General features: G+C 31.6%; 1 protein-coding gene across 1 annotated transcript; it reads right to left on the bottom strand.

Moving 5' to 3' along the window:
- Positions 1-15,881: 15,881 nt before the first annotated feature.
- Positions 15,882-17,531, bottom strand: LOC308640621 (ataxin-3-like). The gene is made up of 2 exons (XM_081312450.1): positions 17,249-17,531; positions 15,882-17,095 (listed from the first exon to the last, which is right to left on the bottom strand). The coding sequence occupies exons 1-2, from the start codon at positions 17,480-17,482 to the stop codon at positions 16,394-16,396; spliced, it is 936 nt and encodes a 311-aa protein (XP_081168576.1). The 5' UTR covers positions 17,483-17,531; the 3' UTR covers positions 15,882-16,393.
- Between the last annotated feature and the right edge of the window lie 1,871 nt (positions 17,532-19,402).

The raw sequence follows: 19,402 nt of genomic DNA, 5'->3' as shown, positions 1-19,402 counted from the left end.
TTTTGTGTTGCAACAAATTTTCACAAATGTTTCCTTTAAATTTTAGCATCTTTTCTAGAATATAATGAAGTTACAAACATGCATTAATGATGCAGTTAGCAGTCGTTGGTAAGCAGAACAACAGAATGTCGCTATCGTTATTAGGAAACCACTGCTATGCAAAAAAAAAAAAAAAAGAGTTATTTCACACACACAGAAAAAGGTGTGGGGGGCACAGTCTTGTACTCTGCAAAATTAACTTGCAAAATTTGTACACTATATCATTATCAATGTCAAATGGTACTCAATTAGGGATAATCTTTAGCTGTGAAATTAGCAGTAGTTCAACATCTAAGAATTACCTGAGAATTTGTGAGACCTCAATAAACTCCAGACTTCAAATGAGTAATATCAAATAGATTCTACCAGTGCACTTATTGCCTAGGTGGGGAAGGACATTAGTATGCTACTTACTCTGCCATCTTCCCTGAATGCTTGACTAATGGAACTTTTGATTTTTTAATCATCATTTAAATCCTATAGGTTTTAACCTGCACAAATTTTTAACAACACACACACACATTATTACACACACTTCCATTTTACCAACACATCTTATTAAGCCCTTAGCTTTAATTATGAAGATGAGAATTTTAGAATAAGAATATAAACCTATTTTTAATTTATTCACTCTTGCTATACAGTTTCAAGGTCTTTCTCATACTTCTCTAAGTCTTCTCAAGTCTCTCTCTCTGTCTCTCTCTCTTTCTGTAGGTGTGTGTGTTGATATATTCTTGTATACTCTTTTATACTTTTATGCTTTTAATCAGTGTATTTTTTTAATATACAAAATCCAACTTGACTTTTCCCAGTCAATTTTATTTATTTATTTTTCAAATAGCAAGTAATACTGTAAGACACTAAACTATTTTTAATTAAAGCACAAATTTAAAAAATACATTTCAAGTAACTATAGTGAGAATAGCTTTCATTCATTGGTAACAAAAATATGAAAAAAATGAGAATTGAAATTATAAACAGGCACTTATATAATGGCACATCTATATTTTTAATTAATACAGTTTTGAAAGCTCAAAATTTCCAGTAATCATGCAAATGCAAAGACAACATGACTTTTTAGTTGGCCAAATTAGGGAAAAAAGATTGTCCTTATATTTTTGATCAAAGATGATGATATGATGTTGATGATAATGTGATGAAGAAAAGGGCTCTTATTATGTTTGAGAAAGCAATCAGGCACTGTTATATTTAAAGATACATGTGTTTCCCAACTTTTCAAATCACCCTTGTGGGAAATTTTTCCCATAGATGTAAACAGATGATAAAGTAAGTATATTTTATACAAACGGGATTTGTTAGAATGGTTTGCGGAGACAAAAAAAAAAAAAAAAGAAAAATGAATGAATTCCCCGTTCGTGTATTATGACATTTAGACTGTCAGACAGGAGTAAAATATAAATTGGCTTGCATAATACACTATTTGGAAAGTGTAATGCTATTTATTTTTGTTAAAAAAAAGCAAGGACAATTCTCTGTTTCCATACATACATGTTTTGTAGGATTGTGTGAGTATAAAGGATACTCTGGATAGTTGAAGAAATGTAAATGTGGTTTGAAGATGGTTTGATGGGTGCCTAAATGGACACAAGAAAAATGATGCATGCTCTGACTTCACTGGAGCAAAGTCCTGTGTGTGTGTGTGTGTGTGTGTTTGTGTGTGTGTGTGTGTGTGTGTGTTTACCTGTAGGAATAGAGATACATAAAAAATAGACATGGATGTTACTGTTGTTTATAAATTAAGTGGTATTTTAGGTAACTTTGTTTACGATATCCTTACATATGTTTTAAAACATCAGGTAAACTTACATATTTATGTAGCCAAAAAGAAATAAGCAAAATATCTAGAAGCAATTAAATATATGACAAATAACAATTTAATGTGTACACCTATAAAAACTCAAAGAACTATTCCAACAGATAGTTCTAGAAAAAAGACTTCAATTTATTTTTAATTATGTTTTCCTTTACACATGTTGATAATGACTTCTATTTTTAGATATTAGAAATTATAATAAAGATTTTTAATGTTGAATTCTTCTTAATCATAACTCCTAAATTCAAAATAAAGAATTAAAGAGTATCAGGACAAGTTTGAAATTGTAACTCAATTCCTAATGGAAAAAATATTTGTTAGAACAATTGAAAACAACAACAAAATTCTTCTTGGAAGTGGCTCCATCTTTACTGAGATGTCCCATGACAAGAGAATAAAAAAGGAAAAAAGAAAACCCTTGAGTACTGGATTATTAAATCAGTAGCTTAAATTGCATTGCCATAAATTGTCTCATGTGTTTTTATTGCTCTGGGGTGCTGGCAATACTAATGAAGCTGTGACAAGAGCATTTCCTTAGAATCCTCAAAAAGGCAATATAGAAAGTAGGTATACATAATGTAATGAAATCTGCATTAAATATGATTGTATATTTCTCATGAAATGCTCAATTTGATATGGCACAGGGATAAAGATAATAAGTTTCCCTATGGCCTCCTATAATTTATTCTTTGCTTTTTTTGACACTTTAACAAATAAGAAAGCAGCATGTGAAAATGGTTAATAGGACATTTTCAGGCACTCCTTGGAACTTTTAAAGATATACTGGGAGTGCTTTATTCTATAAAGAGGTTTACAAAACCTTATTATCAGTAATTGTAACTGGAAGTCCATGTTTATTTTCTCACCTTTAAAGAAAATTTATATTACCAATGTGCTATGTCACTGGGAAATGATTCAGGCATCAGAAATGGCATTATAGCCTACAGTTAGGTAAAGTTCAAATATTATAACACAAGTGAACCTATTAAGTAAAAAATAAGTTTTCACCCTATGTCATTGCTTTTCAATAAATGAACTTTGAATGATCCCTACATTAACAAGAATCCATATTGTGCAGGTATTTCATAGATTTCCCTTGAACAAAGGACTTTTGTGATTGTAGGCTTATTTATCTTTATTATGTTAGCATTTTACATTGAAATATGTATAACTTTTTCTTTGAATGGATAGGACATTCCTGGAGAGACAAAACTACATATTATTTGTGAGCATCTATTGAATTAGGCAGTTAGGAGGGCCAGGTGTGGTGGTGCACACCTGTAATCCCAGTGGCTCAGAAGGCTGAGATGGGGGGGGGGGGATCTTGCATTCAAAGCCAGCCTCAGCAATGGCAAGTGCCTAAGCAACTCAGTGAGACCCTGTCTCTGAATAAAATACAAACTAGGACTGGGCATGGATGTGGCTCAGTGGTTGAGTGCCCTTAAATTCAGTCCCCAATATACCCCCTAAAAAGGAAGTTAAGAGGACCCTAATATGATTTTCATGTTATACATGAAGGTGAATGTGAATCTTATTTTCAAATGAAGCCTAACATAATTTATGTGACTATTTTAGCAAAGAGCAATACTGTATGAAATATATAAACACAATACAAGTAAACTGTATTATTGATAATATACTTAGAATAAATTTATTATTATATTATGGCAATGGGATAAGCAATTACTAGTAGTTATTAAACACCTTTTATTTTTTTTTATTTTTATGTGGTGTTGAGGATCGACCCCAAGACCTTGCGCATGCCAGGTGAGCACTCTAACACTAAGCCACCACCGCAGCCCAAACATTTTTATTTATCAGCAATCATGATTGATAACTTTAACACTATTAGGGAACACGTAATTAATCATCACAATTTGTCAAAGAAGAGATAATTTGTCCAAAATCACACTGTTAAAACTCAAAACTAAGTTTGGTGTATAAGAATGTCAATACTTTTATTCAAATCTGCAATAAGTCTCCAAAGTACATCTTTTATAGCTTCTTTTTCATATGCAGCCTAATTAATACATCTGATATGGAATCTAAATAATAAATAGTTTAATTATGTGTTTAAAGATCATTACTAGGAGATATATTTCTTTAGAATCTTTCTATAAATTATTGCAATTATAATTATGGGAATTATTAAGTCCCTTTGGGTGCAGAAAGACACTCAATATGTGATTGTAGGCCTTTTATCTTTATTATGTTAGCATTTTACATTGAAATATGTATAACTTCTTCTTTGAATGGATAGGACATTCCTGGAGAGACAAAACTACATATTATTAATATTCCCTTATTTCCCACAAAGGTTAGCATAGTGCCTAGTAATTAAAATTCAATAAATATTTAGATTAATTTTTATAAATAAAAAGAAGTATAAAGCAAAAGTGTTGTGGGGCACATGTATCATGAGTAAGGTATATCTTCCCATATAATGAATGGTTTTACCTATTGGTCAAAGAGAATAGAGCAGGCTCGGGCTGTTTGAAATTTCCAAAAACATATTCATCTTTTAAACAATATTAGTCTTACAAAATTTCAAAGAAGAATATTAAGTCAATTACCTCATAGTATGTCTCTCTGTAAGATTCACAATACTATGTTAATGCTCTGAGAAATCATTTCACAAGTTTAGATAATCCAGTGTTACCTAAAATTCACTGCAACACAAAACACCTCCTTGTTCATTTAGCAGAAGATATGATAAGCATATAGGAAGGTCTTAACAGTAAAATTGAATTTACATACTCTATTAGTAATACTTTCTTATCATCATAGTTTAATAAACATAACTGTATAATTATAAGGAGAGTGAATAATAATTTATTTCACATCTACGTTTACTTTGGACAGAAGTGCCAGGAATTTTTTTATTTTTGAAAAATTCTGAATAATAGGCTTAGATATGATTTGTTTAAGTTTCTCAAGAAAATTTTATTGCCATTGAGTTAACAAATTTTCAACTATTGAGTTTGAAATTGCATATATGTGTATATATTTCAATTATATATTTAGAAAGGGAATCTGCTAATTACTATCCTTAAAATTTAAATTTATTTATTTTCTGCCATATTTGAATTGTTCATTAGGATGTAAATAGTTGAAAAATGTGCAAAGCTCTGATACGACTTCTTTCTTTTCCTTTTCAGTAAATTATACAGTATACTACTGTGGAAGTACTTGAGTAATTACTGATAAGTTAACAACTTTGACACTCAGATATGATCTTACCTTACAGTAAAGTTCACTGGCAGCTCACGCAGCATCCAATTGGTGTATCTTTACTTCTAAAGTTAATTTAGAAGTCAAATTTTTATCTTAGGGTTTTAATAGCACTGTAACTTGTCTTTTAAACATTATAAATAATAATGTATTTTCACCAGAATATTTATTGTTTTATTTTTCAGTTCTCATATTTTCAAAATTATTCAAAAGTTGGTAAAATCTTCTAAACATCTTTTTTAGACATAAATATGTTAAAAGGAGCTATTATATATTTGAGTTTATCAACAATATTTTCAGGCAAGCTGCACAAAACATTATCTTTTATTTTCCTTATAACATTTCATAAAACGAAATACCACCATAAATTAACTTTATGATTTTCAAACTTCTCTCTACTTTTACAAACATTTTGCAAGTCAGTATCTAATATATAATGCCAGTTATAAAGAACATACACCAGAAGAAATTTGGTGTTCAAATTCTGATAAAGTCATTGTTCTTAAAGAAGGGGGCTGGCAAATTGGAACTGACAGGTATAGATTTATAGAATTAGTAATATTATTCTTCTAGTTCATTCACAAAGTTTCTTCCTACATCTTGCATGGCCAAAGGTGCTAAACTCTTCAGGTTAAGGATATGCTTTCCATTGCCTTGGTGAGGAAGAAGCTACTAGCTTGCACCAGAATCAATTATCTTTCACTTTGGGGACTCACTGCAGTCAACAGCTGAGCTATCCAGTCAGAGTATTGCTTCTATAAACTCTTTGTCATTTTCACCTTCTAACTCTTTACTGGATCTAAATTCATTTCACCAATGCTACTATTTTGAAGAGAGTCTTTAAGGTCACCCCCTATCGTGAAGACATCAAGAATGTCCTTGCTAAATCAATGATCTGTGCATAATTTTTAAAAGAATATTGTACCCATGTTTCAACTATTGTCATAGTCAATATTTTACCAAAGTTGTGTGTGAGGGGACTATGTGGCATTCTTTTTTACTGTTCTTTTAGACAGTGACAAATCTGATGAGCCAGTGTCAGTGGACACCTAATCCAAATTAAACTTGCATGAGCACAGTAGTTCAAATCATTTTGGTGGAGTCAGAAGAAAATGAAAACTTATATACCACAAAAATTTACAAGAAAGTATAGATTGTTAACCATATCCTGGGGATGGGACAGAAAGGGGAGAAAGAAGTTTTCAAAAAATAGTAATGCTATGGCACTGTTTGGGAAGATTATTAAGTGAACTTCCCAGACCAGAATAGAAAACAGTAATTATTACTTGGCTATTGTAGATCATAGTGCTAGAGAAGCAATTGGAGAGTAGGCTAGAGAGGTGAACTGGGAAAAGAACATGACGCAGTGTTGAAGAATTTGAGATCCTTACTTCATCAACAATCAGTGGAATGTTTCATTCAGTAGAATACACCTTTATGTAGGATTCTCTGAGGGTAATGAGAATGTTGTCCAGATGACCACAACACATGAGGCAGAGCAGCACCTGCACAGCTGGTATGAGAACAGAGCCATTCTGAATGAATGATGGCACCCAATGCACAGATTCTCAGTTTGTAACAGTGCTAAGCAGATGATTCATGGCAAGAAAGTGTCTTAGAAATAGCTTACATGTAAAATTACTCATTAGCTCTGAGACATATTCTGCTATAAGTGAGGTTCCTTCATAAACTAATTTAACCCTCAAAAGGTGAAATGAACAAATACTATTATTATCTTTCTTTTACAAATGAAGCCCAAAGCAGAGGTGTAATAACTTGCTCAAGGTTAAAAACTATAAAGTAAACTATTATACTGTCTTTTTAATGATCTATTACCATGTAAACATATTTATATATGGAACATATAATTCCAGACATTAGTTAGTTTCACATTTTAGGAAGTGGAATGCTCATTCCTACCTTTTCAAAAAACCAATTTGTTTCATCTTTTAAAGCTCAAATCAGAAGCCATCACTTCTAGAAAGCATCTTTGGCACAATCTTATAAACTTAGTTATTTTATTCTTCTTCATTTACAAATCTCAATGCTTCCATTTATTTTATTGTGTTTGTTCACTTCTTATGTGTTGTCTTGAGTACATTTTTTTATTAAGCAGGTATTTATACTGCATTTTTTTGTGTGTGCATAATTGTGGTAGGTTTTACCATCTCTGAGAAAACAACAGTTAACTATAGTTGAGAGGGTTTTTTTTCCCCTCTGCCATGATAGTATAAGTCCCTTGATTTATTTCATGGGTTGTTTGCTCTTCTCAAAAAGAGAAACTTATTTGCAGTAATGAACTGGTATATAATGAATTTTATATAATGGGTAAAGTCATTCAAATATGTTATCCTAATAGCCCGGTAGAGGAGTTTAGCCTTGAAATGGACTTGAATTGAGTTGAAATTGGTGTGTCATTTCCGCAACAGACACTCTTGAAAGAAAAACAGAATGGAGGACAACAACTACTTGGACATATCTACCTCTCATGAAATATTCATTCATTTCTTGTACCCGTACCTACATAATCAGTTGAACAAGAAGAACTTTATGCTGTATAAATATCTTTAGTTCCCTTTTAACATTTAGTGAAACTTGAGTTTAGTGTCTTCTGTTAAGCCATCTTGAAAATGATTTTAAAAGTAGCACCATGTGTATATTATGATAATGATAATGTTGGTATCATATTGTCGTATTTATTTAAATTTGTGGAATTCAATAAATAAACATATACACATATATATTCATATAAACATATACATTCAAATCTAAAATATACATGTAGATATATAAGATATAAATGTGTGTACGTATATGTGTATATGTAAATATAATTTACTGGATATGTCATATATTAGATATTTGATGTTTTTATATATTCAATTTTAATGAGGCTGGCCTAATCATGAAGGTTCATAAAATGTAGAGAAAGAGAGACACATAATATATGTCTGTTTTTAATGTCCCACAGGGAAGTTTAAGTTTTTTTAATATAAAATTATTACATTAAATTTAAATATGTAGCTAAGTCTTAAAAAAAACTAATAGCTTGGCATAGTAACCAGATTAAATTTGACCAAGATATTTCTGATAAATAGGTGAATTAGTTATGTGAGCATACATGTATGTATGGAAGCCTGCTTTAGATTAGTGAGAAATTTATCCTGGCCACATTAGGAATAATAAAAGAATAATAAAAATTTTTAATAATTTAAAGATCCAGCTATTACAAATACCAAATATATTTGTCTGCAATTTTGCTACCTTCTTCTAATTAAAGACTGGTTGGCCTTAAAAACTCACCTCTATATTAGCTTTCATAAAAAATAGACAAAATAAGAAAAAAAATTCTGGTATTTATGGTCAAATTGGCAAAAGTAAATAGGGAGAAGATGAAATTTGATTGATTCTGATCAATGGTAGTGATCATTAGTATATGTCAATGATGTAATTTCAAACAAAAAAGGGTATGATAAATTACACTAAGGTAATCATGCTTATTACTCATTTATTCATCATGAATTTTAAACAACTAAAATATTATCAAGTTCTATAATAATATTTGTTAGCACCTAAACATGAGACATGGTCACAAAAATTGTGGAATGTTTCTATTACAAAAGAGGTAACATATCTTATGGGATTCAATGATGAAATAAATAAATTTTAAATTTTAATCCAATTTTTAAGTCACAGGATATGAGGCATAGGTGAAGAGTTGCTTTCCTATCTCTTAGAAAATTTTCTTTGTGTGTTATTTGTTCATTCATCATATACTTTAAGCAGCAGAAATATTATAGGGGAAAAATTCTGTCCTGGGTTTTGTTAATATATAAAAGAAGATGTGGAGAATCCAGAAGAGATAATTTTAGCTCATCCTTGAGATGAGACATAATGAGAAAGAAAAGAGGAAAAGAAAAGTCCAGGCTAAGTGATCAATATATACAAAGGCACAGAAATTTATCTTGAAAGTTCATGCCATGTTCACTGAGATGATACTTGTTCATACAAGTATCAGATGATTGTTGAATGAAAATAATGATAGATAGACAATATTAGGAAGTATGGAGTCAAACCATGGAGAACTTTGCATCACATGGAAATAATCCTCAACTTTATTTTGTAGATAAAAATTAAATTTGATAAGAAAAATCTTCTTCAATTCAAGATAATATTAACTGAGGCAATGTGGACCAAGGCACAAAGGCACAACAAACACACTAGACAAATTCTACTGCAAATAATATTGGCCTTAGAGATCTGAGGTGAGACAATTTGATGGACAACTGAATTTCTGTTACAGTCTGTATGATCTTTCATGGATCTGCACAATCACACAGAATAGCATGATTAATCCCAGGAACCAGCAACAATTTACTTGTAATGGATTAGATAACATATATTTTAGGATTTGAAAGATCCACTGCTATTGTAGTGGAAAAGTAGCATAATTGGTATGCAAATGAGTACATTTAGTTAAAAAATACAATTAAAATTATATTTCCAAAAATCAGTTGTGTTTTAGTTAGCTTTTTTTGTCCAAAATATGACTGAAATGCCAAAAAATAATAACTTAGAGGAGGAAAATTTTATCGGGGGCTCATGGTTTTAGAGGTCTCAGTCTATAGATGGCCCACTGTATTGCACTGAGCCCATGGTGAAGCAGCATGTTATGGGGGAAGGGGTGTTTGGGTTACAGCTTTCACAATCCAACCATTTTACTGCTGAACATTCCTGCATTAAATTACCAAGAGCTTTGGGAAGACACCTTAACAAGGTGGGAGGTCATATATGTCCTCTAAGGATAAATTGTGTTCCTCAGGTAGTCCAGTAATAAAATGCTCTGGGACATTTTTATTTCTAGTATAACAGGAAGGCCAACAAAATGTGCTAATCTACTTAGAGACTTCAAGAAGTTAACATCATTCTAACTTCTGCCACTTTTGGAAGTTTAGGTGTTGCCAAGAAAACACCTATGTTTAAATATTTGTCATGAAGATTAACATTACAAAGAGCTTTTATATTTATGTTTTATTGTTATAAATAAATAAAAGAATGCAGACTAATTGGCTAAAGGATGAGGTATATGCAGTCAAGTAACAAAAATTTATTATCCCACAGTCTTAATGCTATCAGTCTGAAATTGAGATGCTGGCTGCTCCACTCTCCCTCTGAAGGCACTAGAGACCACCTGTTCTGTGCTGTCTCCAAGATTCTGGTAGCTTCAGGCATGTCTTGATTTGTAGAAGGCCATGTTTTCCTTGTATCATTTTCTTTCTGTGTATGTTTCTATGTACAATTTTCCCTATTCTGTAAGGACACAAACATATTAATTAGAAACTACCCTCATGACCTAAAATGGTAACTTGTTTATAAAGATCTTATTTCCAAATAAGATTATATTTTGAGAAACCATTAGGATTTCAGTTTTTTTTTTCCTGAGGGAATGTAGTTCAATCTATAACAATATCATTAATTTGTTTTGATGATTTTGTGAATTAATATGCAAAATACAAAGATCAGTACATGACAAACAGAAAACAACTTGTAATAAAGCTTTTGGAATTAGGCCAAGAGTAGATGAGATCTAAGATGTGTTATTTTTGTCACAGAATTGTGACAGGGATCAAGATAATAGTTTTTGATGTAAATATCCATATCCCTGAGCAGAAGGTCATGGACTGATGAAGTAAAATGTAATTAGTGTTTCAATCTCAAGATGGTGAACATGCACTATAAAGCTATGGATGATAATAAGGATAAGAAGACTGTGTCAAAGATGGTGTTGACTTAAGAGAGGTCAGGTTGTATTTATACCACTTATTTCTTCAGTTATATGAACATTTACCATGCTTTGTTGCAATGTCATATTATTTGTTTGTATAATATGGTTAGACTGTTTCCATAAACATCAGGACTATGGCCGTGAGTGATGGATCCTCTGTGCCTGGCAAAATTTCATTTTGATGATAAATTGATAAAAATAAAAGTCACAAATTCCTGGAAAATGCATACAGTAATTACTTACCCTATTTTGTAATTTAAGATTTAAATGTATCAATTGCTATAGGAAAAGTTGTTAAAAGAATATATACAAAGTTTAAACATTCTTTAACAAAAACAGAGATGGATGCATCAATATAGAAAGAGTAATAGAGGTACAAAACCATAAAATATACAAAAGTTAGTAATTCTATCATGTGATTCAACTTTTAATTTTATACATGTTGAAATTTAGAAAAGCAGACTTAAGAAATTGTCTCCTGTGCATCCAATTAGTGTGAGTCCCAAGATTACCTACTCAGTTTCACATAAAGTAGCATTATAGATGAAGAAAATGAATGTGAACATGTTATTTTTGCTTTGTGGTAGCTACTTTTTTATTTAATTTTGACCATAATATTTGTTTATAAGATTATAATCATTATTTTAATTAAGTACCTGAAATTAACATTTCCCTGTTGAAAATTATCTTTCAACCTTTCACATTTCTCCTCCATGGTTTTTATTGGTTCATTATAATCATAAACAGTGGTGGGATTTATTGTTACATATTCATGCATGCATATGATATAACAATGTAAATTTGTCAGTATCATCTTCTAGTATTTCCTCTTTCCCTTCCATCCTACTTCCCTGTCCTATTCTTCAACTTTAATCATCTCCTTTCAATTTTCATGAGATTCTTTCCTACATATACCTTTTTTTTCCTTTTTTCTCTATAACTTCATAATGTGAGGAAACATACTGCCCTTGATTCTCTGAGTTTGGTTTATTTTGCTTGACATAACTCTTCCACGTTTCATTCAGTGTCCTGCAAATGACATAATTTTATTCTTCTTTATGTCAGCTTATAACTTTAAAACAGAGCAAATCAGTCAATATTGTTATTTCAGTTATCTACAAACCATTATGCTAAATTACTTGATGAGATAATCAGAAGGAAATAAAGCCAAACTCATTTTAAATGAATTTAAGTATATTTATATAGAGATAACATACCCAAGATAGACAAATTTCTCAGTGTTGATATCGAAAGAGTGACAAAGAGGACACACTCTACTTTTGAATATGGGTCCAAATCCCAAAGGTCATGTGATCCCATATGTTATGTCATTATCATGAGTGATACAGAATGCAGACTTCGCTAAGCCTTTAATAAGAGTCCACAGTTCTCATACCTCTCTTTCAAACTCTAGTTAGAGTGACGCCTTTGATTTTTTACCAAAGCAAAAAATGCATCCATAACAACAGAAAATAAGCATATGGTAGGATCAGACAAATAAGATTTCAAGAAGACAATAGTACAGGATTAGTTTTGCAAGTTATAAAGGAACACATAATCTGATGGAGGTAATTAATTAATTTTTGAGACTTTTTTTTCACCTGAAAATGGATGAGTCTGATCATAAGATGGTCCAAGCAAAGTCCTAAAATTAAATTGGAGCATATATACACCTGTGAATATTCTAGAGCTCAAACAGATACAAATGTTTTCTTAAGAAAACATTTTTTCAGATATCCAACTCTCTACCTCAGAAAAGCCTGTGGTTGGTTGTTCAGCTGTCCTTTCCAATATTCCTCTTGACAATCATTTTTTCTCTCCCCACTTCACAAAAATCAAGGCAAATTGTACATCATTCATCACATTATGGAACCATCCCTAGTGATGGCAAAGCCTTGAGGGCTAAAGAGAGAAAAGGACAATTGGAGAGTGTCTTGCATTTGATTGAAGGTTTTGTGAGAGCAAAACAAGACATATTACAGGTATAAATGCCATGTTTCATCCAAAAAAAAAAAAAAACAAAAACAAACTCAGTGAATTTCTAGTGTAATCTCTCTGTATTCAATCATAGAAGTTCATACAGAAGGGAGATGGTTGTCATGGGAGCATGCAATAACATTTTCTTTGCAAATAAAAAACCAGAGTTTGTTTCTGATATAAAATAAGTTTGATTTGATAAAGACATTAAAATCTAATTTTTCTAATTTGGTTGTAGTAATCATTGTCTAAAAACACAAGGCTAAATATGAGGCTTAACATTCCTAATGAAAATAACTAAAGCATATAAAATGTACATTGCGTTTTTTAAAACATTTAAACTTGTGATAAAATATTTAGATTTCAACTTAAAATGTCCTATAGATACATATTTTCCAAAAAAAATGTTTTAAAGAGATCAGAGTTTAAAATAAATTGAAAACTACAACCTCTACTTCCTTCTAATGTTAAGATGTTGTTAGTGCTTTATACAGAGATGGTTTGTTTAAAAATATCCTACTATTATTTACACTGAAAAGAGAAGACAGAAGTTTAGCAAACTAAGAATTTGCAATGTCTTCAAGCATGTGCTCTTTTTTAAATTTAGAAATCACACTGAAATTTCTATCTCCTGGAATTCTTCAAATTTTATATACTTATATTTTATATTGTATTTTTATTGTCCTTTATAGAGAGATTAAGATTAGCTCTCAAGATGAGCATCCCAGAGAACATAAACAGCACAGTTGTGGTTCAGAGGGCAGGGCTAGACTCTTATGATTTATAATTAAGTATATCAAAGAGAACAATCAACTGTTAGAAACCTTCCTGTGCAGAGAATGACTCAAAGTTTTTGTAAACCAGCCTGGAGCAATCTTACTATTAAGGTGGCCAATCTTATTGAACCCTTCCATTTCTTTATGTAATGCATTGACAACATTCACTCACTTACATGATTTTAGAGTAACAACAATTATATAAAATTTCTATATGATGGACTTTGAACTATGTGATGCAGGCTGTGTTAATAATAAAGCTGTAGCTACTGAGGTGAGCTCATCTAACTTATACAGGAGCCTTAATGTAAACAGCCTACCATGAGAGAGACATAGACATGCAAATATTTGCCAGGGAATTTATTACACTCTCTATGGGAAAACAGATTAAAGTAGAGAAAAATGTACATAAGCCTTCCAACAGTAAAAAATATTAACAAAAAAAGCTGTCAAAAACCATATTCCCAAGAAGACAGAGGATGATTACAGGTTCCCAGAGCTGCAAAGTGAATCAAATAAATTTTTTTTATTTAGTTGCTGTGAGTGAAGCCTTCCTAGAAGAGCAGGAAATATTTTCTTCCCTTTGTAAATGTTACAACATTTTATTTATTTGAAGCAGCTGTTGGGAAACAATGAAACTTGGAGCTGAGTTGAATATAACAGATTTTTATTAACCACAAATTTATTTGCATATACCAGGGTAACAGACCCACATGGGAAATTAGTAAACCAGAAAAGATGGAAGTAAGGAATTTTGTGTATAGACCAGACAGCCCTGAGAAAGTTCAGTTCTTGGTATGGCACTCAGCTTTTTCATTATTAACATTCTTGCTAATATAATCATCCCATTTAATTCTGGATTTTCAAGTTAGATGGATAATTTAACTGAACTAGTTTCTCCTCTCATTACTCTAAAAGACAACCTTCTGCATGTGGTGATCAATGTAACCACATTTTCTTAAATTCACATTTTCATGTAACATTCAATGCTAAGACATATCTGTACCAGTTTGATCATTCCTGGACAATAGACAATATTTCAATGCCTAACTAAAACAGATTTAATTGCTAAACAAGATTTCAAGGAACTGAACTTCATTTTAATCACAAACAAGCTGCAAGGCAATTTTCAATTACAGCAAGCTTTTTATTTTTCTCCAGCTGTGTGTCCCTGCTGATTCCTGAAATTACATGTAAGTTGTCCCAGATTTTGAAGTGGTATACCTACAGAGGTTTTTCTTTTGTCAGTTGATGAAGTATCTGTGATTAGAACTTAAATAAATTGGCATTTATAAGATGCATTACCCTGCCCTGTGTATTTCAGAACGTGATGATCGAGCATGAAGAAAGTCTGAGATATCCCCCAGTGACAGGAGTGTTCCTAATTAGGCTGCTGGTGTTGCAAGTACTCACCTCTTCTGCAGGAACATCAAAAGATGAAGTGGGAACTAAGCCCTAGAAAAAGTAATCTGTTGGGTATTAGACAATCAGGTCAATAATGCATTGTATTTTCAAAGTTTTACAAAGTTTCTTCTTTTAGGGAATTTTGCCATGTAAGTCTCAGTGTTTGTATTATATAATAATTGTTTCTCTGTAAATCTTGTGTATTGGCAGAGTTGAGACAGAAGTACTTAAATTTGAAGGGTCCAAAGAAAATCTGGCTCATAAGGAAAATCACATAACACACTTTTAAGCAGCAAGAAAACAGTGTTACCACAACATAGAAAATTTTTAAAAATATTCAACTTGAAATTTGATTTGTCTTCTTTACTCACATAATTACTGTTTCTCTGTTATTTTTTCTTTGCCCTTTATTAACTACCCCTGAAAAGGAAATGGTCAGTTATTATATGAAAAGTTTTACTAATTTTGTAAATGTAGATCCACAAAACAATGCTTACAAAGGTGTTGAATGGTGTCAATAGAAAATAAGGCTGAGAATATCCATACAATGCAAAATATACAAAAGATCTCAGGTAGAAACCAACAAAATGTTAAATCATTCTAAGTGGAATTTTATAAGTTCATGAACAAATAAAAAAATGACAATGGCTTATTCCAGAATAGGAGTAGCATAAAAGCACAAAATATAAAAAGACAATAAAAAAGATAATCCTGAGTTACAGGATTATCAGTAAAAACAATGGGACTCATTTTAGACCAAGAATGATAGGGTGGTGTATAAATGTGAACTTTCTTTTTTTTTTTTTTTTTTTTTTTTTTAGGTGTGAGAGAAAGGTTTATCCTTCCAGAACTAATACCGTCATTGAGGCAGACAGACATTTTCCTGAAAGGTTAATTTGGTTCATGAGAAATAAAACCAGTTATCAGATGATGAAAGACAGCCAAATTACTTACAACCCAACAGAGAAAAGGAGAACAAAATCACATGGAACAAGTTCAGTGGCAAGAGCAAGTTAGTTTGGTCTATAAAAAGAGTCAAGAAAAAATATACTAATTTTAGACATGTTAGATATTGCACACACAAAGAGAAAAAGAAACATTTAGAAAACCATTTTAAATTTTTTAATTGCTGACTAGCTTTTGGGCTAGTCTTTGGAGGATCATTATTTAGTGCTTCAACTGATGCATTTTTTCACTTTCTCCTCATTGTGTTTGCAAACCACCTAAAGGTCTTATTTCCTCTGATGAACATTGCTCTTTGACACATTACCAAGATGGACCCTATGCTGTAACCACACAGGACAAGGTTGGAAAGTGTGAATATCTAGATGATTTTTTTTAAAGGTATTATTTTTTTCCTTCTGTTTTCATATTATTTTTAACAGTTTCTAAGGACATGGTCACAGCTGCCTGAAGCATGTCTTCTTCACTCATGGAATCACCTCGATCACTCCCACGTGCTCCTGAACTTGTGGTTGGCCTTTCACATGGATGTGAGACCTGTCCTGGTGGATCTACTTGCTGCTGCTGCTGCTGCTGCTGCTGCTGCTGCTGCTGCTGTTGCTTTTCAAAGTAGGCTTCTCTTCTTTTCCGCAGCTCTTCTGAAGTAAGATTCGTACCTGATGTCTGGGGAATATCTTGAGATATATTTCTGGAACTACCTTGCATACTGAGCTGAATAGCCCTGCGGAGATCTGCTTCTTCATCTTCCATGTCAATTTCCTGGCGACTTAGTGCCAGAGCCCTCTGCAAATCCTCCTCATCTTCATCTAACATTCCTGATCCATCATTTGCTTCTAAAACCCGTTCCAGGTCTGTTCTAAGGACTCTTTGTTCTTTTAGTTGTGCTAATTCTTCTCCAATAAGTTTTGGTCGGTGCATCTGTTGGACCCTTATCATCTGCAGAAGCTGGTCAGCTTCACAATCTGGTAGATCACCCTTAACAACAAATATAGAATAACCTTCCTGTTGTAATTGAGCCAAGAAAAGTGCAAGGTATGTATCTGATATTAATTCTGGACCCGTCAAAAGAGAATTCAAGTTAAACCACTGTTTTCCTAATTTTCTAACTGTAAACCAGTGTTCTTTATAATTGCATATAAATGATTTTTCATTTATAGGATCAATCCTGAGCCTCTGATACTCTGGACTGTTGAACAGGATTAGTTCTAAACCCCAAACTTTCAAGGCATTGCTTATAACCTGAATAGAAAAAAAGCCACTGTCATCCATATTTCCAGAAGGCTGCTGTAAAAATGTGCGATAGTCTTCACTAGTAACTCCTCCTTCTGCCATTCTCATCCTTTCTTCTTCATCTAGTTGATGTGCAATGGAGGATAATTCCACAGGGCTAAAATATTCTCCTTGCAATAGATTATTCAAGCAATGCTGAGCACAAAGCGAGCCTTCTTGTTTCTCGTGGAAGATGGACTCCATGTTTATTTGTCTGGAGCCAACGGCCCCCGCGCCGAACCAGCCCCCTCCAGCTCCGCCCCCGACCCCCAATGTGAACTTTCTTGTCAGTGAAATCCAATGGAAAGGTACACCAAGAACACTATATTAAAAAAAAAAAAAGGTAAGTTTTTCTCTAAAAAGCAATTGATATGTAGTAAGTAGACAATATTACCAGAGTCAGAAAATGGAGACAGAATAGCCCTGTGAGGGAAATCTTGCTAAAATTCAATGTTATTTAATGGCTGATGTAAGTGTTGAGTCCTTGACTTAATGGGCCTATAGGTGTTGACTGCAAGATTTGAGGATAAGGGTTGAGAAAAGGAAAGTGTGTGAAGAAATAATGAACTGAACTGGAAAGATGTGTTGATAAATTGGAAAAAATGCAAAGTTAATTAAATAAGGTATAGCATTAGTTAGAATTTTAAAAATGTTAAAGCCGTACTCATTTTCCTTGCAATAATTTGACTTGACCAAAGATTATGACTTAGTAGATGAATAAAAACAAGCAAAAATTTTAAGATATGCATAAGATATTTTGTAAGTTATAATTTTTGCAATTCAAAAAATAGCAACTAATTTTTTTTACTTAGTTTTTTTCTCTCTGTCAAGTTTCTATACATAATTATTAACACAAGAGCAATAGCACTAATAACAGCTAACTAAGACCTACCTCCAAAGAGACTGATATCAAGATTCTGTGGAGATTTACACATTCTAAAAAGAATTTCTCAACATAAAACCAGTGCAACTAACATTGGTGACATGTTTCTGAATTTTAATTCACGTTGAATTTTCTAATCTTCAAGTTCTTCTTACACAAGAATTGTCTTGTGTTTATTCTAATTTTCATATGAGTTTGCATCATATTTCTTTCTAATCATGAATTTTAACATATTTCACTGTCTGCTTAATGTCTATTTTATAACATCATTTCAAATATCATTTGATATTCTTGAGATAAAATTATTTAAGGAATTAGACCTTTATAAATGAATACATGTTAAAACAAGTGAAATGCATATAGATATGTGTGCTCTTAAAAATCAACGTGGGATGATAAACACCCAATAACAGTAGTCACTGATTGCTTAACATACATTCAATGGTTTAGTTTAGCTGAATATTTATAAGAAAATGCCATTTTTTATTATAACCCTAGTTAATTTCCTTTTTCCAACTAATTTAGGTTTCTGAACTACTTCAGCTCCAAAGCATATTTAAGCTAAATTCAAAACCTAATATTAATAAATTATGATTATACAATAGTGTTTATGGATATTTTATTTTAAAATCATTGCCTTTTGGTACAACTTTGTGAGTTTCAATTATTTATTTTATGGCAAGCATCATTAAGTATGTAATGCATATTATTGGTCACCCAGATTGAAAATCCAACAAAAACAATTTAAAACTTTTGTACAATAAGTGTATTTCAACTACAGTATTGGGATTTTATCCAAAATATTTTCTTTTCTCATTAATTTCTACTTCCTGAAAACCTATCAATTATGTATTTTACATTTATATAATCTATAAGTTAAATTCAATCTTTATATCCATGTGTGTGTATGAAATTAATAGCATAAGAAATAACTTCAGCTGGATATGAATATCGATTTACTTTACTTTAGAAGTGCATATTTCACTGACAGATGTATTGTCAGTGAACATTTTAATAATATATTTTAATAAGTAATTCTTTTTATAATTGCCTGTGTAGACATATTTCAGATTAAAAACTTTCTCCTTAGAATAAGTATAAATAATGAATAATCTAAATTGTAAATTAGTTTTTATTAGGTCACAATGCCTTGTAACTTAATCAATAAATATTAGATGTTAAGTATTTTGCCACTTATTTCTATACAATTCCATGTCTAGGGGTCCACACAATTTACTTGT

Source organism: Spermophilus citellus (assembly GCF_964194105.1).
Source record: "Spermophilus citellus genome assembly, contig: SCAFFOLD_427, whole genome shotgun sequence".
NCBI classification, from domain to species: domain Eukaryota; kingdom Metazoa; phylum Chordata; class Mammalia; order Rodentia; family Sciuridae; genus Spermophilus; species Spermophilus citellus.
This window is presented reverse-complemented; position numbering and strand designations above follow the sequence as displayed.

What these genes read in the sequence shown, in the direction of transcription:
- LOC308640621 (XM_081312450.1), bottom strand. Translation starts at nt 17,482, where the DNA reads ATGGAGTCCATCTTCCACGAGAAACAAGAAGGCTCGCTTTGTGCTCAG. An exon ending in GTGGCTTTTTTTCTATTCAG is followed by an intron (nt 17,096 to 17,248) that starts GTTATAAGCAAT and finishes TTAGGAAAACAG; the next exon opens with TGGTTTAACTTGAATTCTCT.